Genomic DNA, 23905 nt, shown 5'->3' with positions numbered 1-23905 from the left:
AAGGGACGTGTCGGCCCACGTGCTTGCCGGAAGGGTTGATGTTTATCTTTTAGATGGTAAATCAAAATCGATGCTCATTCCGTCTTGCAATGTTTGTATCGGGCTTCTGAGTGACGTGGGTTGTAATTCACACGGATTGCAAACCTTGCTATGAAGATAAGAAAGTATCTCTACTACCTGATTCATATTTCGTAATTAATACTGATTCCATTTTTATGGCACATCTTAATTTCTTTTCACGTTTGTTCTTCTAACTTGAATTCGTTTGTTACATTAGGTTTAAAATAATTTGTGTATATATGTGTATGTATGTATAAAAATTGAGAAATTCAATATGTTCTAATTATTTACAAATCAGTAAACTAGCTATTCAGCTACGTATAAAATATCCTTTTTTTTAAATTTGATATGTGAATTTGAAATTTAAAATGAAGCTTATGATTAATGAAGGGACAGAAAATATTTAGTCTCGTCGACCCCACATTCATAGAGGCTGGCATGAAAATGATGTGTTGATAATAATTAAAGGTTTCCGTACGATGTCGCCGCGATTCGGATGTTTCCCGCGCGGGGTTTGCGGGGGTTGGGTGGTAAGGGGGGGGGGATAATGTAAGGCATTATTACATTACTCACAGGGGTATGGGAGCTTACATTCTGATTGAATTCTGCGAGTGAAATTAAGTAAGGATTTGCCTGTTTATGTTAAGGGCGTGAGATGTGATGGATCACATTGTTTCTTGTTCACGCGTATTCTCGCCTTTGTTCTGTAATTGTTAAGGTTTTGTTGGTTTAGAATAATTCCTACTTATAATTTAGCTTTTGAACCCTTCTAAAATATTTAAAGCTTGCAAAGATATCTTAAATCTTAGTAATAGTTTGGATGGATGAACATCTATCCTATGTTTGTTAGATGGTAACATCGGTTACATGGATCTGAATAAACTTTGGCACAGATACAGAACATAGTCTGGAAGAACACAATAGGCTACTAATATTTTTTTTTGATTCCGCGCGGGCGGAGTCGCTGACGATAGCTTGAAAGTCGTAAATGCAATACAATTAGGTTACAATTTTTATTTAGATTATAAATAATATTTATTTTTATTTTTGTCTTTAATCAATAAAAGACAGTCTAGATATCGAGGATCAATGTACACAAAGTGTGACGTTCGCTTCATTACTGTAATGTGTCTATTCTTGTTAATAATTTATAACAGAAAATTACCACAACGAATGGAAAATTTTACAATGGAAATGATAGAACTGTCATTTACAAATTGTGTCTGCCGACTTTATGCGAACTTTTTTTACAAGGCAACACAATTAAAACATTTATCGAATTGTAAAAAAAAAACTAATTCGCGCGCTCACTCACTGAATCGAAAATTTATCGTTTTTATACGATCGTAGTGTGTACGCAAAACGGTCGGTAAACACACCTCGAGTCTGCAATCATAGCAATTTCTTGCTATCCGCGGCCGAGTTTACAATTTTAATGGTTAAAACATCGAGTTGCAATTGCTGGCAATCAAACAAATTACTGTTGCGCCTTATAAAGAAATCGTAACAATCCGCGCGAGTGCCGGCGACAATTAAACGCCGTAGCGATGCGGCACGACGCTCTAATGTGCTGCTTTTGAATGACTTTGCAAGACAATCGGGAAACAGACACATTTTGTTTATATTTAATGTGTAAATGACGCGTTTTACAAAATAAATCGAAATATAAAAAACTACAGTTAGTGGATAGTCCAACAGACGTTAAGTTTTTGAGTTTGTAAGAGATTAATTCTGAGCTTATTACAATTACGGTGACGGCAATATCTTACTTGACACTGGCTCTATCCTCAGAAGGGAGAAATGATTTGAACTGCTTACTGTTTTGAATCTTCTACGTTCACAATTGGTCAATACACTATAATATAAATGCGAATGTTTAGACGGACGGATGGCTGTTTTTTAAAGGTATGTCCGGGGCGGCTCAACCAATCTCGATGTAATTTGACAAAAATGAAGAACTTAGTCTGGAACAATAATTCGGCTACCAATTTAGTTATTTTTCAATCCCGCATCGACGGAGTTGCGGGCGATAGCTAATCTTTGCATCTTATAAACTATGGTGCCCTATTTTTTATAATGAATGTTGTCTTTAAACTATTCGCATGTCAATGCTCCGATACTATTGTAATAATATAAAAACAGTAGAATTGGCACGAGCAGGCGGCGGCGAGTATTGCGAAACGTTCCAACTGCATTGCTGTTTAATTGTCCGTTCACTGATATATTTATTTCCGACGCGCCCACCTTTTTAATAATTATTATCAAGTAATTAGTTTAGCTACTGTCATTCACAATTATTTACAACATCAATCATAACAGTTGCTTCTATTATTTGTAAATAAATTTAGCGATCCAATTTTGTAGGCTTAGATTTTATTTTTCCACTTTTGGTGAGATAATAAAAACTAGATGAACAATTGAAGTAAGCAACCATATGTTTCTGGATAATTGTAGATAAATGCCACAAATACGGATTGCCAATTTGCAGTGATTTGCATTTAATTACTTCGCGTTTTTAAATGATAATCTTACTAATATAATAAATGAAAATGATTTGATGGATGGATGTTTGTTTGAAGATATCTCCAGAACGGTTCAACCGATCTCGATGATATTTGGCGTGTATGTAGAACATAGTTTTCAAGAACACATAGGCTACTAGTTACGTTTTTTTATTTCCGCGCGGACAGAGTCGCGGGCAATAGCTAGTTACATAAATTAGTAAAATCCTCAAGAGAAATAAATGTTTTTAGCTACTATCTAGAAAAAAAGGGATATAAACATTTTATTACTACGAAGTGTCAGTAATGCCATAAAAATCTTTTTTATTAGAACTAATTTAACAGTAATAGAAAGTAATTTACAGTTGTAAATTTGAATCGGAATGCAATAACACGTGGACGAATGATATCAATCATGTACTATCTGTAGAGAAACGGCATCGCTTTTTGTTGTTTCACACCGAGCAATAAACATTTCTTATCCTCAGCAACAAACATAACTTGGCACAATTTCCATACATTCGATATAAAGTGTTTTATTCCCATCGTTCGTTCATGGTGTGGAACGGGGCTTACAATTAAATTGTTTTGCTACCCACTTACGGCATCGCTCACACCTTGAGACTCATCACCGCTTCGTTTTAGCTTTTTTATAAGAGTAAAAGCATAACGTTGGAATTTCTTTTAATTAGCAACACCGGCCGTATTTGTGCGGCTCTGGCAACATTCCTCGCTCGCCTCAATGTTGGAGAAGTTGTTTCACTTTTGCCGAATTATCTTCGCATCCAACATTCGTATGTGTAATATTAATGCAACGAATTCACCATCAATTGGAAATATCAATTGGTAATATGGAGAACTGATCGCCAACCTTCTCTAGTCGGAGAGGCACCTCAAGAAGAAGAAGAATGAAATTAAATTGAAATCATTTGCATCATCATTAACATGTCAACGAGCGTTCGAATAATGAAGTGTTAATTAACTGTTTGATCGAAACTGGATTATTCTTTTTCTTTTTCAATATCTTTGGCATTTTTATTATCTGTGGTGCGACAGTAATAACCGAGTATTAAATCATTGGAATACGTGCGCGAATAACAAGAGATATGTGAAAATTACAAATGTTTGTTTATCGTTTATTTGTAACGGGTAAAAAAGGATAATTATTTAATAATATACCAGTATTGTCGGACGAAAAGCACATAATAATACATTTACGTTCCTCTATTTTTCCGAGCTAAAATGTCAACATTTTACAAAAATATTCCTGGCACAAACTGGCGTTGTATCTTTATTGATATAATTGTAATTAAAAAAAAATCAAATAGTCATTATAAAAGTCAATATTCACTTTATAAATAATTACTAGTTTTGTATAAACAATGGGTGAGTTATTTATATTGAATTTTACACTTTTTTTTGTAGTTTACGGACGATAAATTTTAATTGATGTACTATGGCGGCAATCAGAATTAAATTTTTGAATGAAATTAATTGTTAGAAAACCTTTTTTTCCTCAATATTGAAGATGCAACTGAATGATTTTTTAATGTTGAAAATGTTAATTTATTCGCATACTAGCCGGCGATTCCATCCGCGCGGAATTAAATAAACTTAATAAGTAGCTTATGTGTTCTTCCAGACTATCTATGTGTGTCAAATATCATCAAAATCGGTTGAGCCGTGCCGGAGAAACCTACAAACAAACATCTATCCATCCATCCATACAAACATTCGCATTTATAATATTAGTAAGATTTTTCTGTGACGACTTTTCATCAAAAAGTTTTCATTACAATAATTATTCTGTTTTCTAACAACGCAAAAATTCAAACATTGATACTTCAAAGAAAAATTGCATCTAAAAGCGACATCATTTTGAAATTACCTTTATAATACTCAAAGAAATGAATGCAATATTAAAATTATGGAAACGATATCAGTGATATTAAGTTCAAACAGAAATATTACATAGTAGCAGCTGCCGGTTGAAGCCGCCGACGGATAATCTCCCTTTTGTGCGGCGATATTAATAAAAATATGCTTCGATGTCTGTCTGTATCAGTAATAGTTATTATGTTACAATGAACTGAGTTCCATTGTGGATATTTACGATTGACTTGGTTTTTAACAAGCTCGAATACGTGAATGTTATTGAGCTGATGGGCCGGAGTTTAGCGGTATAGTCGTTTTGTTAACGCTAAGTCGTCTTTGTGCCGATTTTTAACCTTTACTTTGGTTAGTATTTAAGCTATGGTTCATAGTAATCACAGATTCCATCTACAGTAGGTTGACCTAGTGTATATATTTTGTGGAATGCCATACTTATCACATAGTAATTCATTTTTATTTAAGAGTTAATTGTAAATAATTTTTTGCTGCTAAATACACAACAAGAGGATTTAATTTATATACAAAGATTGCTCTTTCTATTGACCTCAGTAGATTAAAAATAAGAGATATTATTTAATACGTAATAACTTAATTATGTGTCTAGCACATACTAATATTGACGCGTGTATTTATTCGAGATAAAGTTCTATCCCGTCAATTTACGAGTAATTAAGTCTGACCCTCTTTCGTACATCACTGAGGGAGAAATTTTATTTGGCTCATGAAAATATCCCGGATTGCCGCTGAATATGTATCCTATTGGTGGGGATCGCGTTAAGATTGCCCGACTGTCCGCTCAGCTCGCTCAGCCCGCTCAGTTCGGCCCTGGATTAATGTCAGCTCTTTATACGTACTGTTATTAATATTAACCATAAGTATTTGTTATGTCGTTTCATTAAAGACATTAATATTTACGGACTTTATTTACAATCTGTAGATTAATATTTTTCATGATACTTAGTTTTAGATTAAATATCTGGAGTTAAATTGCTTTACGATTTTTTCAATGTTATCTAGTTTATTAGAAGTTTAAAGAACACACAGAAGATAATATAATTTAATATTTGAAATAATATATATTTTTGTTTATTTTTATAAGAGTTTAAATATAAAAATATTGTCGATTGCAAGTTTTTTGTTCTTAATATGATATGTGAAGGAACTAAATAAACGAAGCAAGTTATTAAGTAATTAAAATACTTTAAAAAACATAGTAACTTCTAAGAAACAATATACGAGTATCTCGTAATACAATAAACAGGCAATCTTTGTTAAAGCCTATAACTTCTCAAATTACGTTGGTAAGTAAAGGGACGCGGATTAGCGTGTGCTAGGGCAAATATTTTATTACAGTCCAAATCTCCAGCCCTCGACGTTTTATTGTTCATAAGGCTCGTCCGGCCCAAATGAAAGAGTTTATGGCGAAGACATAAGTCTGTCTGTGTTGCCACAAATAAGAAACTTACCCTTATAATGTTGAACAATGCGGAGACCGTTATTTTTACAAAATATTCTTTTGTATGCTTTTACTGTACAACTTAAATTTAACTCTTCAGAAACATATTGTTATTATATTTTTACGGATATAGTTCTGTATACAATAAAGCAACAAATATTTTACCTTAATAATAAAAAAATGCAATAAAAAATCTAAAAAAAGACTAAATTTATTTAACAATTTTTATGTTAATGTTGGCATATCTTCGTATTTTGATTCTGGCAATACAATTGAGCGATGTTTAGTGTTGGCAGAGCAAGTTGTTGACCGAACACAATTTGTCCACGTTCGTGTATTACTGTTATTGATTGTTGTCGGCGCGTGACTTGTGTTGTCGATTGTCCATCTCGAATATTGTTGACTATCCATTGAGGATCGAATCTTTCTTTCTCTTAATAAATGTTCTCTTATGATAATATTGTTTTTTTATTATTTTTGAAATGACCTTTGAAATCATTGTTTTAAAATTAATTCGCTACATTTACCATAAAGTATTTTAATGATAATGCTCAAATAAAATTTCATTTTCACAGTTAACAGAGCCGGCTGTGTAAGCGACAAAAAGCGATCCAACTCCCAAATTGCAGACAGTTATTTTACTCAATCGTATATGCCATTGGTATACTGACCATACAATTATGTGTTTATTGTAAACGCCACGCTTGCCGGCCGGCTGTAATTTACTTTTAATTCGCCTTGTTTTGTATCATTTTCAAGATTCTTCGTTTTGCCGTCTCTCCTCGTCCGCGTTTCGTTTGGGTTGCCATTCCGAGGCTTGACCTCAGTTGCTCTTACAAATCTTTGTCTTTATACAAAATTAGCTACTGCACTAACTCTATTCAACCTTTCTGTTCTAGCTATTTTAACTTAATTTCTTCTAATTAAGATTTTTCATATGAAAACTTTATTTTCAATGTATATAATTTTGTTTTAATTTGTAAAGAACATTAATTAAAATTGCAAACTGATTTATTTTCATGCAAAAACAAACGATATTTAAAATGTTTATATGTAGCTCAAATTGCGTCATTTTATGGGAGCGTTAAAACGTCACCCGCGCCACGCTACGCTATATAATTAAAAAAACTATAAATAACACTGCTATGAGGACGATAATCTGACAATAACTAACTTATTCAGAGTTATCATTAAAATCGGAATCATCATACATTTATAACATTAATAAAAGACTTATCTTACGTTGTGTACCATATTTTCTATAATTAAATATAAATGTGGTGAGGGCGCCACAGTCTCTTTTAATATTGCAACACTTTACATCTACGTCAATACATCAAACGAACTAATGTCATTTAAAAGTAAAATCCGGTGTTTTGTACTTATCCTACGTTAATTGCTTTTTTTTCGTGGCAGCTTAAACTTTTTGCAGGTTAATAAAATTCAATTAACCGTATGATATAAATTGTTGCCATTACAAGAAATTAGTTTCATAGGTTTTCCGCAAAATGGCGGAGGTTGCTCTTTTTCTAGGCACCCTACAACAGAGTAAAGAGTGAAAGAGATGTTCTATAATATTATCCAATATGTATGTATGTATTACAATATTATATTGTATGCTATACCCTTGTTCAATCACACCACCCAGCGCAGCAATGCCGCACACCAAAGTATAATCATTTAACAACTTTGTATTTTTATTAGCTTCGTATTTATATTGCAAGAGCTTAATGCATCTAATAATTTATTCGTTTCTTGTGATTTACCGGCCATTACTGTTATGTTAAAGTTTTAACTTATACCAGGGAGTTATAAAATCTAGGTTTTTATTTTTAATCATATTTGATGGTAGTTTGAAATAAGTTTTAGAGTGCGTGTAATTGATAACGAAATATGACATTGTTGTGAACAAAACATAGAATTTAATAATTAACTCAGCATTATAATATTGATTAATAGTAGATGGATGGATAGATGGTCTGATGTTTGATTTAAGGTATCTCCAGAACGGCTAGACGGATATCGATGAAATTTGGCATACCTATAGAACATAGTCTGGGAGAACACTTACAACTAATAGTTAATAAGTTTTTTTTTAATTGCGTGGACGGAATCGCAGGTGACAGCTAGTTAAATATAAACATTAAATAATAATCCATTCTTAGCGCTACTGTTAAGTCTTATTGAGCTAAACATTGCCGACTTCACAAAGGTTAATTAGTGTTTAAAAAGGCTTTGTTAACCTATAATACTAGATAGGAATTTCAATCAGCTTTTGATATTTTATTAAACCTTAAATATTTTTAATGGATATCTTGAAATAATAAAATACTGTGACACAAGTCTTATTTTGCTAAGAGAAATCCAAAAAGTATAGGTAATAATTAGTTACTTTTATCCAGTGTTATATCTCATAAGATATGGTTTGGTTTATGATATTTATATCTTTTTTTTTATTTTGAAATATTAGCAGATTTTTTTGTGAATTTACTAATATTTCTTTTATCATTAAAACTAAGCTCTAGGCTTGTACTAGGATATGGTTTACGACAATAGTCGAATGGCGGGATTCGAACCCCCGACCTCGTGATAGGAAATCCGTACCCTTAACTATTTTATTTATTTATATCACAAGGTGGCAAACGAGCGAGCGGCCACCTGAAATCGCTGAAATAGCGAAGTGACCGTTGCCCATAGACATACGCAATTGCATATGCGTTGCCTACCTTTAATCGACGGAGGAGAGGATACACAGAAAGAAAATATTTTCCCTTTCCATGCATCCTCTCATCCGGAAAGTCCACTTTCACTTCCCATCCTTTCCTTATAAGAAATATGACGGGAAGGGAAAGAGGACTAATTTTGGCCTCCGGGACGCACACTCATCAGAAGAAACGCGAAATTGCTTCCACTTCACGCCTGTCTTCGAACCATTAGGCTATTGACGCTTATTAATACAAATATAGTATTTTAATATTAGTACATAGGGAACATTTGTAGGCAGGTGAACGAGTGCTCGCAAACTATACATTGTCAGTCGCAGGGCTCGTTCTTTTCGCTTTATGGCCAATTATTTATGCCTTGCCCGTTTGGTCATTTTGTAATCCGAGCGTAATAAAACTCAATGGTTATTATGTCTGTTCCATTATCTTACTGGTTGTGAATGTATTTTTGCCATATCATAAAACATGCCTCAATCAATTAGTACGATTACAATACAAATGTTGTTTTTCGTTCGATTTTCGATTGAATAAATAAAACTTAAATATTATTGAGAGAGTTGAGAACGTTTAAGAAAATGAAATGGTCTTTTAAATTTGCGGTTATGATTGCCTATATCCCAACCTCCTTTAAACACATAAGTGATCTAATTGGGGTCCCGATTCTATCGATTCTAATTCGATATAATGGTCGGTAATTTGATGCGGTCATTTATCGAGGACAGTCGATATTCGATCAATAAATCGACGGGAATCGATATCATAATGGTTCACAATCTATCGTTTTATTTCTTTAAATGCTTAATGAGCGGATTCACATAATAATAGTTATAATGGTAATCGAGCAACGGTGTTTCTTTTTTCAACTCGAGAGAGATCATTCGATCGATCGCCGATTAAATGCCATTTCGTTTACTTGTACTTTTTGCCAACGTGTTATTAAACTTAAGCATTTTAAAACAAAACATTTAATGCAGATGTTAAGAATTTAAATAAGTTTACTTCGGAATTCATGCCTTTTTAAATTATTTGTTTAAATAATACCAAATACATAGGAATAATAATTACTTACTACGCTGGCGCTTCGACCCAAAGTGGGTCTTGGCCTCCGACACAAGAGATCGCCAATAATAATTAGTTTTAATAATTTCTAGTAACTTATTTAATCTATTTTTCGTACTATAACTACAATGTTATCTAAAATATCATCAAATAAAATAAAATTCTAATTTATATAATACATCAAATGAAAATTTGAAATACGATTAAAAAGAAATTCAACAACAGTCATAGCTACTTGTGAGAAAGAGAGAGTAGGGTATGACCGCAGTTTATGAGATTTAACACGCATCCAGTTAATTAGTGAATGCGGTTGACCAAGGCGCGTGTGAGCGCGTGTGGGCGGGTGTGGGCGCAAGGATTTGTAAATATTAATATATACTATTGTGGTTTATATCAAATAAATTTTCAGTATTTACAATTAGAAAACTATCCTTATCGATTATAAAAAACTATAACTATAAAACACTTAAATAAAAAAAAAACTGTAATTTGTTTGTCATTGCATAATTAAACTTCAAGTAAAAACTTAAATACGTAAACATTTAATTATTGAATATTTCTGAAAGTACTCTTTTTATTTGAAAAAAAAAACTTTTGTTTCAACAATCAAACTATTAACTCCTAAACTTTAGTTTTAACTGAATTCGAAACATAAATAGAACTACCTGTAAATGTGTGTACATTAAACACAAAATCCACTCACCACAAATGTAAATGCTAACCGGTGTATGGCTCAGAAGATAACCGAAGCGGTTAACTAAGTAAATAAACCCGGTCAATTAATTCAGGGTCCATTGGTCATGATGTTTGTTTGTTTGTAACTTAGTTTAATCACCGAGTATTGCTTAGTGTGAGTGAAGGGTGGCATTAAACATTCATATTATATTCATTTATCATTGATTTTTCTAAATATAACAAATATGGGTACTAATTATTAAAAATTTCTCTGAAGTTTCTTTTAGTTCCACATTTATGTAGCTTATTCGCTGTCGCCCACGACTCTGCCCTCATAAAAACCTTAACAGTAGCCTATGTGATCTACCAGGCTATGTTCTACATCTGTGCCTAACTTCACCCGTATCCGTTGAGCTCTGCAGATACCTCCTAACAAACATCCATCCATCCAAACATTCGCATTTATAATATTAGTAAAACTGGTATATGACTTTTCTATCTAATGATTTAATTACGTGGATACATTTTTAATTCTAAAAGATAACACAAAGTATTGTTTGGAAAATGATTTAATACACTTTTCGTAATCAATGCAGTACACCTTGTAAGTTATTATGCCGAGTTGATTTATAGGATTAACATTATGCGGGTGTTTGTCGCTATAACCTGTGTAGCTAATAGCATAACAAAGCTAAGCGTGTATTGAATCGTCAGCAATCCCGAAATCCTTTGTGAAACGCCGGCGACAATGGAAAAGGGTATTTCCTTTAACGGCCCGACCGTTAATTCGTGTATAATTCGACACCTCGTTAATTGTTTCCGACGCCCGGTCCGTTTGGTGACCTCGCCGGTGGGGGCTCGCGGACGTCCAAAGACCACCCGAAAACATCCAAAAACACCCCCGAAAAGGGTGTGCCATTTTAAGAATATTTGTCCAACACCCCCTATGTTTACACGGGCTGTTTGTGGTGCCCAGAAAACAATAGTCTCAAATTCATTGCTCATTTTATTATTGTTGATTCGCCGTTTACGGTCGATTCGATTATTGGAACGGGTAATTAAATGATAATACCCGCCATTAATTGGATTTTACCTCGGCAGGTACGCTTCGCTGTATCGTTAGAGTGCCGCGCTATTTATTTTGACAAATTTCGGGGTATTTATGAACAAAGTCCGCTTTAGATCGATAGTCTAATTTGTGTATTCAGGAGAAATGTTTTTACATAGAATTTAACTAACTAAAATTACAAGATTATGTTATAGCAGTGTTAATTGCTAACGTCCAATTGGATTGAAGAATTAAGACTATGTTGTTCGACAGATATGGCTCGAATGGAGAAGTCCCCACTGCTAGCCAACGGGTACAACGCGCCGCCGACGCACCTTGGGCCGATGGGCTTCATGCACCAACACGCGCTCATGTCGCCTATGCACCCCGGCGTACCGCGCCCTGACGGCTCCATCATCAAGGGCCAGCCAATGCACAATATGGAAGCCCTGGCAAGGTAAATATAAATACTACAAATTACATAATATTGAAAACGCCTATAGAACAAATTTAACGACAGGGAAGATTCCCTTGAAGATTTGTAACTATAACTTATCATGTAGATAATCTTATCCCAATCCCAACATTCAAATATTGTTATGATTCATGTCCTAGCTCAAGCCGAGATCTTAATTGGAATGGTTTACGAAATACTAGTAATATATATTAAAAAAAAAACATATTTGGTGAATAGTTTCTTTCTGTTGGTGTTTCGTATGATTACAGTGGAAATTTTTGGAAAAAGAGGAATGACATAGAGATAATAAAGTTTTGCAATACTCCGTTTTTTTCTTCGGTTATATGTATGTATGTTTTTATGGTAAACTAAGTGGTATAAGTTCTTGATAGTATTATGTTTCGTATAAGTCTATAAAAATGTAATTACATTGCATTAAGTGAAATTGATATTATATCCTCATTAGAATTGTAAAATATTTTGAAAAGAAGATTATTTTTGGGATATAAGAGAATTGGTGTTATACCAATATATTTGAAATTTAATATTTTTCTTGTAAGTTATGACGCTAATTAGAAATATTTATTTACCTCTATGAAAACGTATCTTTTGACGACATTTCGTATTGACTTCTTCGGATAAACGTATTGGATAACAAAAACACGTTTATTCTAATAAGACCTTATATTAAGAATGACGTAGACACGTCTAAAATATTATGGATTCCATCAATATCACCTCTTACTTAGGTGGCCAAATTAACAGTACGAAGCAAAAGTACGTTAAGTAGCAATCTTACGCAGGTATTCTGTGAGGGCGTGGGCCTTCACTGGTCGTGCAGACCCATCCGATCTACAGTTGCAGCTTGGCCATAACACGTAAGAATTAATAACTTAAAGAATTTGTATATCAAGAAGTATTTTCAAAACTAGAAATATCTAAGCTCTTGTTAAGTAACCTAAAGTTTGCAATATCCTCACTAGATGGCGTTATATTCTATATCAGTTAAAATTAGAGTTAACTTTTAAAATGCGCGTTACTAATAAAAGTAAATATAATATATCATATGTTACTGGGTAAATAATGAGAAATTTTAAAACAAGACAACGTATTTACAATTGCGAATGTCTATGGGCAGCGGTCGCTTCGCTATTTCGGCGAATTCGGGTGGCTGCTTGCGCGTGCGTTACCCACCTAATAATTAAATAAAGATCCCTTGTGCGTAACATTGGCTATATAATATCATTTACCATCATAGATGAATACAGATAAATATATCAACCAAAATACGTCGTCGTTGTCCAAAAACGACTATAACAAAATGTCTTATACGGCATAAAAATATAATAAGTTAATTGACTTGTCGTGCATCGTGTGTCTAATAAAATAAAATCTTTAAAGGCAATAAAACTAACCTGGAACGGATATTGGTAAAGTCATGAAAAGCGGCGGTCGCGCGGGGCCCGATTGTTTGGGCATCGTTTTGTCCGGCACGACGCCCGGTCAATACATGGCGATCTATTTCAGTTTTTATGATTGATAAACCAACGGAAACTATACGTATTTTTATGTATATTGTTACGTTAATTAAATGTCGACAAACATAAAATATGAGGTATTGTTGACGTTACGGTTTTGAAGGTACCATGAGGCAGACGTTACAGCTAAAGGTTGGTGGCATGGACGACAAAGTAGGAACAGATCTGAGAAATAGTCATTTTTTGTTTTTCATAATAAATCATCAAAAAAATAATAATGTACAGATTATGGTATTGTTTTATTCTTTTGTAACTGAAAAAAAAAACAAATACAAAGTAGGAATTAGGCAGTCGACAGCCGTCACAGTTCAAGGTTGAAACAATTAAAGGTGGAAATCGGCAATCAAGCCACAAATCGGCTTACCCGCCGCGTTTACCGAAAGAAACCCTCTAGCGGGTCAATAGCTGCGGCCGCAGGTTAAATGTCTAAGCACGCTAAGCCAATAAGAAAAGTACAAACACTGAGTGCCCTCACTTCCGCCGGAAGACCCACAATGCTCACTTGACTTACCCCACTGTCTTACTGGCCCTATGTGATTCAATATCCCATCGGATATCGCCTGTATTACACATATTAGCTAACGTTCTTACACCCGTGACGTCATCATCCCTTACTACTTATAAAATATATGAAACAAACCTTAAATACCAGAAAAAAATAACAACATAAATGTATTAGGCATCGTATTAGATTCAGAACAGTTACGTAATAAAATACTTTCTAACTATACATTTCTTGTCAAAGAAACGAAAGAGAGTTTATTGAAAAACAAAGAGGCAAAGTAATTGAGAAACAATTCCAAGCATCACGCATGAGTTGGCACGACACAAATATAAGCGATTGTTTTAAAAACATAATTAATTTCATCGGCCCCTCGCCTCGCCCAGCCTAACGGAACATTTAATATTGAGTGCTCATAATTATTCCTTTAACATTTAAACCCCTTCATTTGATAACTTTTTATTTTGCGAATACTTTGGAACGCTTTGTAGCAACTCTGGTCTCTGCAATCTTGTAACAATAAAAGTATTCTAACCCTCGCACTGCTGCTTTCATTCATCTCTTCTCATTTTTTTTATTTTATGTCTTCCTCATTTTTCTTATTTTATTTCCTTTGTCAACAGATCTGGTATTTGGGAGAATTGTAGAGCGGCTTATGAGGACATCGTAAAACATCTCGAAAGGTAAGGGAAAAAATAATCTTACCAAAAATTTAATTAGATGCCCGCCATCATAAAACAGACTTAAATACTATAAAAAAACATAAAATTATGGAAAATTAAATAGTAATAGATGTACACGATATAGAAAATCGAAAATGACATCTAGAAATAATTTACTTTCATTTTCTTATCTTTTTTTTGTTTATTCATCTCGCTACTTCTACTTACGTATTTTTTATTCTACTTTAGAAACTTGTTTAAATATTAGCTAACAAACTTTTGATAATGGATTAAATGTAACGCACTACCTACTTAAACCTACACTAATAAGTTGGGTTATTTTTTGCATCGTAAGAAGTTTTTTTAACAACATTTAGTTTGACCACTAGTTTCTTCTTTTCCTTAGTTTTGATGAGTTGTCCCACAAGTACTGTCTATTCTAGAGAATTTGAAGTGAAAAGGTCCATTAAAATTTAAACTCTTAAAATGTGTAAAAAAAAAGAGAAAAAAGAACGTTCTTAATTTAAACGACGAGCAGATATCAATGGGTGTGTGAAATTAGAGGAGACAATTAGATCCGTGGATCGGGTGTATTTTTAACAAATGACCGGTCGGTGGCGGAGTCCCGGCCTGCCGGCGGGGCGCGAACAATTCATCAAACTCATTCGGGGGCTAATCTCGATGCGAGGAAAAAGCGGCTCTCATGTAAATTGGGCCGATTGGAGGGCCGGCGTAGGGGGGGAGGGGAAACCGCTTTTCTTTTCTTGTTTAATGGATGGTGATTGATCGGCGCGGTCTGAACGATACTCGATTCTGACTTCGCTTTAAGTACTTTGAATGGGAATTGGTACATGGACGATTTAATTTGTTGAAATTGAAAGTATGCAAACACTCAAATACATCGCTGCACTGCTTTTAAAATATATTAAGAACTGACATGATATTACGTAATGAAAAGTAACAAACATAACAATAATTTTTAGAATCTGCGGAATTAGATGGGTCCCAAATAAATCGACAATCGTTTCAGAAAAAAAAACTTAGAATAACAAAAGTATACTTTAAGTAAACTTGGTTTCTAAATTTTAAACTAACGAGTATAACGCCACGTTATACTCAATTCCGAAATTATTGATGATTTTGCATTATCATCGGATCTTTACTAAATAATCAAACAATTGGAACATCCTGAAATCAATAGTTTTACGTATACATAGAATCATAAAGGTAATCCATTAATCCATTTAAAAAGAATAAAAAGCCTGCCCGGACGCTTTACATAAAAACAATTGATCGGTAAATCATAATTTTTCAAGTTCCATTCAGACGTGTGACGCGAGGCTCCCCCAATGTTCAGCGCAAAAATAAAGCCTATTAATTGAGTGTAGAAACGTATACATAAACCGTATCCGTTTATCCGAGATCCGAGTGTCGGATAGAATTACAGTCGGACATCGGGCCGTGTACCAATGTGTCACTGTCAGCCGACCATCGCCCCGCCACTCGCGCGGGATTAGGCGCTTTTAAAAGAAATAACCTAGTAATTTTACAACAAAAACCGAACCCTCTTTAGCTTTAAATACATGCTAAGAAATTACTTTTAGAAATTAAATGTAATGTGATAAAAAGTAAAGTCGCTTACAGTGAATATAATCTTAAATGGCAACCACCTTTCAAAACGCTTCTTGGTCAATTTTTAGGCACATTATTATATTAAAAAAGTCTAACTTTAGAATGTAGTAATAAGGGAATTTATGTAGTTTAACATCCTTGATTTAATTTCTAGCCGTAAAATAAAACAATTGATAAATGGTGCCTTACAAAGCAACTAAAGTTTATAAGTAAGTGATGACATATTCTTTGTAGTTAACATAATAATAAAATCATTAGATCGAAGAAGAAATCTTTTTATTTAAATGGTTTGTGGTATCTTGATTGTCTCGTATTAGGTCGGTGCGCGCATGCGCCGCGCCGGCGACCGCTCTCCAATGCTAAGTCCAATTAATTGACAGGATTATCTCTGATTTAATATAATTTGTTGGTGTTTGCTTTGTTTTTGTCTCATGTCTGCTCATCCGTGTTATTATAATGATATTTTGTTTGTTGCGCGAACCCTTTAAGATGTTATTTTAATAATGTCAACATTGTAGAGACTTTTTATCGTGTTGCATTTCTTGCTGGTTTTGTTCGGTTTTTTTTTTAAACTTGAATTGCTCATTCAACTTCAAGCGAACTGAATGAGTCACATAGTTAGCGCTTTTTTTTTAAAACTTATTTATAGTTTATGTTGATTATTTTAGTTCGTCGATCTGAACACAAATAAAAACATAAAATATTTTCAGAATTATTATTACTTGAATATTCGCGGTACATGAAATTACATGAAATTTTTCACACTTTTAATGTGATTTAAGTAAGGAATAGTTTGAATTGACAATTTTTACGTTTAAATTTAATTCAATTCAGGATTTACGGTCTCTGCTTACTTAATAGTGACAAATGTCAGGAAATCTATGAGGAGCTGCTTTACCCGTCAACTATAAGGCTCTCAATCCTAGCAGTTAATCAGTCGTTGAGTCAATTAGCAGTCAACAAATCGTCGGGCTCTATGAGCCCGTTCGCCCGGATTCGAGTTCAGTTCGAATTAGCGTCGCTTAATCGCGACCCGCCGCCGGGCACATCGGGTCCGCCGGGCTGCCGGGCCGGGGACTGATCCGGCACACATCGCTCTGACATCCCTCGTTATTCATGCTACCCCTCGTTCCAAGATAACTGTTTGTTGACCCTCTGTTATACTCTGATTTAAAGTTGCCGATTTTAAACACTAGATGTCAGTAGGCAGTAGTAGGTAGTAGTGAGCTTGCATCATCAAATTAATATGTAATAATATCGTCGGGAGAGGGTGGTACGCAGAAATAGTTAGACCTCAACGTAGTTTCAGAGATATCTTTAGAAAACTCATCTCAAGCTATTAAAATTGACACATTCTATTTCGTTCCATATTCAAATATTAAATACATAAAAAACTACACTAATTGGTTAATTAGGTATTAAAAGGTTATTTGTGGCTTGGCAATGAATGCGCGGTATCAAAACGTAAACCACAACAAAGTACAGACCACGTAAAAATGTGATCAGTATTGAAATATCAAATCCGTTTGCAAACATTTGGCACGGTGATTGGTAGTGTCGAGACACTAGCGTGATTGGATCCTCCACCATTAATTTGGACGAAGATCAAACGGAGACCGAGGGTGATATTTATCAAAGATATTGCGAATTATTTTAATCAAATCAAATTCCCTTCGTTGTAAACAAATGCTTTTGATTAATGAGACGCGCGACAGAGCTCGCAGACGTTGTGATAAAACACCCGCGCACCCAAAATTAATGGTCATAAAATGAACTCTTGTATCCGAGAGATAAAGATGCTGAATGCCTCCAATCTTCCATGATTTTTCTTCGCCTTGTATTATGAAAGATGATTCCTTAGATCGCATCTGGTGACTTTGTACATTTATTTGGAGACCGGAAATCGGGCGGGAGTAATTTCGCGCCTTTAGTGTTTCGACGGGCGTAGATATTTAGATTGTCATGGCGACGAGTCATTAATAAAGTTAGAATTTTGATTTTCAGTAGGCTAATATGCAAAGGGCGTCGCGCAAAGGGTGCACAGTCACGGCACGGCAGTCGGCCCTCCGCATACCTCCCGAGTTTGTCGCCGATGCGGTCGTTCTGGCATTTTATGTAGCTCTTTGTACTTTGCCCTTTTACCGTAACTATTGGGTTAGTTCTGTCGGTGAACCGAACTATTCGTTTACAGTACCTTTGATATGCACACGCACTATATTTTTGTCAATGAAAGCATTGCACAGATTCTTCAAACGAGCAGTAGCCTTTGTAATAACAGTACCAACATGTTAGAATATTTTGCTTGTATTTATTTCTAGCAATCCTATTACATTAATAGACAAATGAGGGATATTGTTAAATAATAGTTTATTTTTGTAAATCTCACCTCAAAGAAACTGAGCGAGCACGGCGCGTGCGGGGTGTGGGGTCGGGGGCGGGGAGCGGCTGACATTGTTACAACACAAGTTGCAGCGTCAGCTAATATTAATCTGGATCCGGCGGCTGACAGCGCAAGTCAAATTTCTCATCAAAAATAAGAATTAATGGCGAACAGCATTAATCATTAGCCGGCAAACGGCACGAGGTGTCCGTATCCCATTATTTTGCATTACTAATGATATGTACACAGCGATAAGGGAAGCTTTAGAAAAATATCTCTTATAACACCTCCCTCGATTGATTGATTTGATTCCACTCACGCGGTTAAGATAAGCCCTTAATGCCATTATTTGCCATTTCTAAAATTACAATGAACTTTTATTCTTAATGTAGTTTTTGTATACATTCTTGAGTTAGCAATTCAAATTATAATTCGTTCGTTTTTTATTCCGCTCTTTTAGTAATTAAATGTAAATGTGACGCAAATTAACGTCACTCATTTTGACTTGAAGACGATTTAAAAATACCAAAATTAACTACGACTTGTCACTGTTACGACCTATTCACGTTTTAATTTTTTTTATCGTTATATCCACATTTTAATTTGATGTAGAGTATGATTACACTATTGAGAAAGATATTATGTGCTCAAAACTCTTCGCATATCACACTTCATACTTTCATCCAAATAGTATAAATGCAAACGTTTGGATGGATGCATGGATGTTTGTTTGAAGGTATCACCAGAATAGTTGAACAGGTCTAGATAAAATTTGGCATACATGTAGAATACAATCTAGAAGAAGACATAGGATTATGTTTTTTTTTAAATGCCGCGTGGACGGAGTCGCGGGCGATAGCTATAGGAATAATATGTTTTTAAATCTAGTTGTAAGATAGATAAGATAGTTCCGGTAAGATAGTAATTCTATCTTACCGGAACTCCACTGCAACTCTTTTATTGATACGTATTGCCATCCTTTTATATATCTTTGACAAAACAGAGACAAAAATATGTGTTCATTTCTTTAATAAGTAAGTACAATATTTAGGTAATCATCACTAATTGGAAGTTTTTAAAATAAACAAGGGCATATGCCGCGGAAAAATGTCGCGACCGCCCGTTAGGCAATCAATTACTCGCCTTCACTCAATAATTTTTAATAAGTTCGCAACACTAATCACTTCCTCTGGTGAAGGCGTGACTGTACTATTTCTAGAGGTCGCCTGCATCGCTGCTATTGACAGAAGATGTCACTTTTCCCTTAATTATTCCTCGACCTCATTTCTTCGCGCCCTATTAGTACGCATCAATCAATGTTGCCAATACCTATTTTTTACCCTGTAACTCGACTGTTTTTTCCGTTGTTGGGTTTTTGTTTACGAAGATTTTTTTAAGTGGGGAATAATTTGATGAGGTCCGCCGCCACCCGACTGTGTTGGATGCGGACGATGCTCATTTGTCATCGTCTTGTCATTTCTGCATTTCTTTCGAGCAGTTGAATCTCTCAAGTAATTATGTAAGTTTTTAGTTGACTTTTTCCATTTTAAATTCCCTCTCGTCTACCTTTACTGGTGTCGTGTCGCAAATAAGAAATAAAAGTATTATTTTGGCAACAAAATTTTAAGTATAGATTCAACATTACGTTTTACAAATATTGCGGGTGAGAAAATTTGAGCTGTTAAACACTCAATAATTTAAAACACGCATAATTTTACGATAATAATTATTCGAAATCATTCCAAAATACGGTTTGAAATTTGTGTAGCAGAAAAACTATGAATACGTAATAAGCGCGTCATGTTAATACGGACATCGATGGGGTAAATCAAATATGTGAATCCACAGATCAAAAGAATTCATTACAATGTGTAAATCACAATTTGCATGTGGCGCAGGCGGTCATGAATATGCATCCCACACCCGCCCGCCCCGGCAGTCCTGCATGCGTCTAGTCTGACGTCGCAGTTCGTTTGTTTGTACCTATTCACTGGATGGTGCTTAGTGCTTACGCCTGAATCTACATATATCTATTCATAGGCGAGTAAGATTCGAAATACAAAATCTTAATATGTTACTACTACCTATGTTTAATTAATATACATTTTAGTATTACTTGAACGACTTTAATTGCCGTTTTCCATGTACCAAGAAACATTATATGCTCAGTTTGTTTCTATATGATTTTAACTAAACTGTCATTGGAGTTAGGCGAGTACTACACCAGTATTGAACGCGCACGCCGCCAACTGCTGAATGAGCATTCAGTCGGACACTTGCCACTCCTCGCTTCCTGACCTTTTCCCGTTGTGTTATGCAAATGAAAACTCGCGGGGAATCAGAAACGCGAATAAAAAGTGTTCTAATGTTTGCCGCTGACTCCGCACCGAGTGTGAGGGCGCATTAATCGCGGGGAACGATATGAACAATCCTGTAAGCTGAAGTATCCTCTGTGTGTTTTAACAATTTGCTTTTTGTATTTTATAACGAAAATTCAATACTAATGACCTTTAAAGGGTCCAATCGAATCAATTTATTTTATTTTATCTCATTAACAACATTCTAAACATTACACTATTTCTTAATTTACAATAAAGGTAAACGTCATGTACTTAATAATTAAAACTTGTTTAATCAAATACGTAGGCACTAACGCGTCTCGCGGCCGCACGAACACATCGCAATTACTTAACAACCGATGAGTTGTGTGAATCGTGGTATTATATTACGTATGCATAATTGATTGAACATAAGCAAGGGTCATCAAACGAAGTCAACCATCGGATGGCTAAATAACCGCATTCAACCCTACGCCGCGGCCCACAAATCAAATGTTTTGATAGCGCGCCGGGCATTAACGAGACAATTTGATTGCGGACATATCCGAGCCAAATTGCTTGTAAATTATATTTTCTGTTTACTTTCCGCCAAACTCCCTGTTGGTACGTGACGTTCGGTCCGTGTCCGCGGCAGATGCGCGTTTCTGTTGCGTTAATTATCCGATTTGTTTACTCGTTTTTTAGAAATGTTTGATGAACACATTCTCATCGATATATTTAAACTGTTGTAGCGCAACGTCCTCGCCTTGTTATGTCTCCTATAATAATTTAATTACACTCACACATCTGAACCGGCTCTAAATGTCGTAATAAAAACAATTATCTTCCTAAATATATTTTATGACTACTGTTTTAACTATCTTTATTCTTTTTCTGCTAATTGTCATATTCAATGTCAGAAAATATAACTTTTCAACATTAAATTATATTTTATTTATGCAATTAACATAAAGCAATTCTCGTGCTTTATCGTAAGAATCTAATTATGAAAATTTTCATCAGAATAAGCGATGAATATTTTCATAGCTGTAGTAAGAACGTCTCTTACAAAGACTTATCGAGCCTTTATTTACGTACCTACTGTTCAGGTAAGGCTGATTTGAGAGTTAGCAATAACAGCCAAATAAACTTCTAGGAAGCGTTCTGTGCTGATAGCTACGCGTTATTGTAAAACGCTTCTAAGAAGTTGAAACATTTTGGCTGGCTTTAAAGATCACTTACCATTGTAATTAATTTTATAATTGATACAAAATATTAATTAAGCATACAACAGTGTTTTGTTTAAGAATGTACTCGTAATAAATTCATGTTGTATAACCACTTTAATGTGTTCACATCTTATCCGTAGAGGTTGTTAATTTTATCAATGGTGTGGACAAAACTATGATGGATGCGTGCAGCCTCAGCTATCTCACTCTACTCGAAGATAAATCACCATCAAAGCTTTAGATTTTATCTCATTGACAGATGTCTTGATTTATACTAATGTTTTTAAATTTTAAACAATCGATCTTCCTAATTTAATTAATAGATGATGGAACTTATTAACACATTCTCTAAATTAGATATCATCTTTTGATAAGGCATGAGATTTAGTTTATGAAGCCTTGAAAGATTACAAATATTAAACAAAAAAGGTTTAAGTAAGTTACAGTCAAATACGAGTACGAGTAGTTGAGAAGATTATTAATCTGTTAATTGAAATAACAGTTATTTGTTCTTTTAATGAATTTTAACATATTGTAAGAACACGACAACTATATTAATTTTATGATGCAAATAAAACCCTAACTACAATCATTGTACAAAGATAGCCTGTGTAACCACGTTCGAATCCACAGAAATGTATTCATCACCGCAGAAAAATAAAATGTTCACGTCCATTTACCATTATCGTCTCGTTGGTAAGATGTTGCGGTCGAGGCGAGCCATCACATCGATCGTGGTCATTAGCCATGCGACTGCAACCGGCCGGCCATTGCGGCGGTTTGCAGCGCTCAAGGCTTTTCAATCGTCCAGACTTAAGAATTTACTCTATTCGACGTCCGACTCGCTCCGAGATGAGGAAGGGTCTGTCGCGACGCATTAGCCAACGATCGAATCGGATATGTGGCGGCCGAGTGAATTTTCTGCGGTGGATGCGTGCGTTAGCACCGAAGCCTCACATATGCAAACGCCGAAACGTTCGTCTAGAATTACAGATACAACATGAAAAAGATAAAATAAAATTTAAACGTAATAGGGTAATATAATTCTGTTCCTCCCGTATCACAATGGAATTAAACATTATCAAAGAGCATTCCCATTACGAATAATGGTAATGTCCCTAAAAAGTCGGAGACTACGAATTGTAGGAGCAATTTTGCATAATTATCTTGCGCTGCGCAGCGCCGTGCCGAGAGACAGGCGTCGCTTTGCCGCTTAAATCCTAATAACATTGCGCGGACCCGATCGGAATCTCGTTACGCTACTGTAATCTGTTCTGAGTGCCGACAACACACCAACTTGTTTCGACACATTTTATTGTTGTTTAAATTTAAAGTCGCTTCTCTATACACATCATCTGAAGTTTATTTAAAAGTAATGAAAATTTGTCTTACAAGTGCCGCCAATGAAAGCATTAACAACAATTAAGAATAACAAACTTTCTATCACTAAGTAGTATATAATACACAATAACGCCATGGTTTGTAATCATAGTTAAAAATTGTCAGCCTAACGTAACAAAATGTATAATAACATTTATTACTGTACAAAAAAGGAATATTAAATAGCAACTTCCTGAAGTGTTCATCACCGCGCCACCGCGAGTCCTCCGATCACTTAAATCTTGGCACGTACTTCTAATATCGTAATGAGCTCTAAAGCCACGGAGACATATTTTATTTCCTCGCAGACACGTTTTATATTTCATTCCACGTTTCATAAGCGAACTTCGTCGGTCCCTCTCTGCGTTTGGCGGCCGTAATGCTTTGCTCGC

General features: G+C 34.8%; 1 protein-coding gene across 8 annotated transcripts in view; it reads left to right on the top strand.

Annotated features, from left to right (window-relative positions):
* The window catches only part of dac (dachshund family transcription factor), a 132292-nt gene that overhangs the window by 55587 nt on the left and 52800 nt on the right, over positions 1-23905 (top strand). For all 8 annotated transcript variants that reach the window (XM_013325907.1, XM_013325915.1, XM_013325899.1 and 5 more), the window contains 2 exons: positions 11689-11872; positions 14536-14595. In XM_013325907.1, the coding sequence (XP_013181361.1) occupies positions 11689-11872; positions 14536-14595 (244 nt within the window). The remainder of the gene's footprint in view (positions 1-11688; positions 11873-14535; positions 14596-23905) is intronic.

The sequence above is a fragment of the Papilio xuthus genome, unplaced genomic scaffold (assembly GCF_000836235.2).
Source record: "Papilio xuthus unplaced genomic scaffold, Pxut_1.1 DF828952.1, whole genome shotgun sequence".
NCBI lineage: Eukaryota > Metazoa > Arthropoda > Insecta > Lepidoptera > Papilionidae > Papilio > Papilio xuthus.
This window is presented reverse-complemented; position numbering and strand designations above follow the sequence as displayed.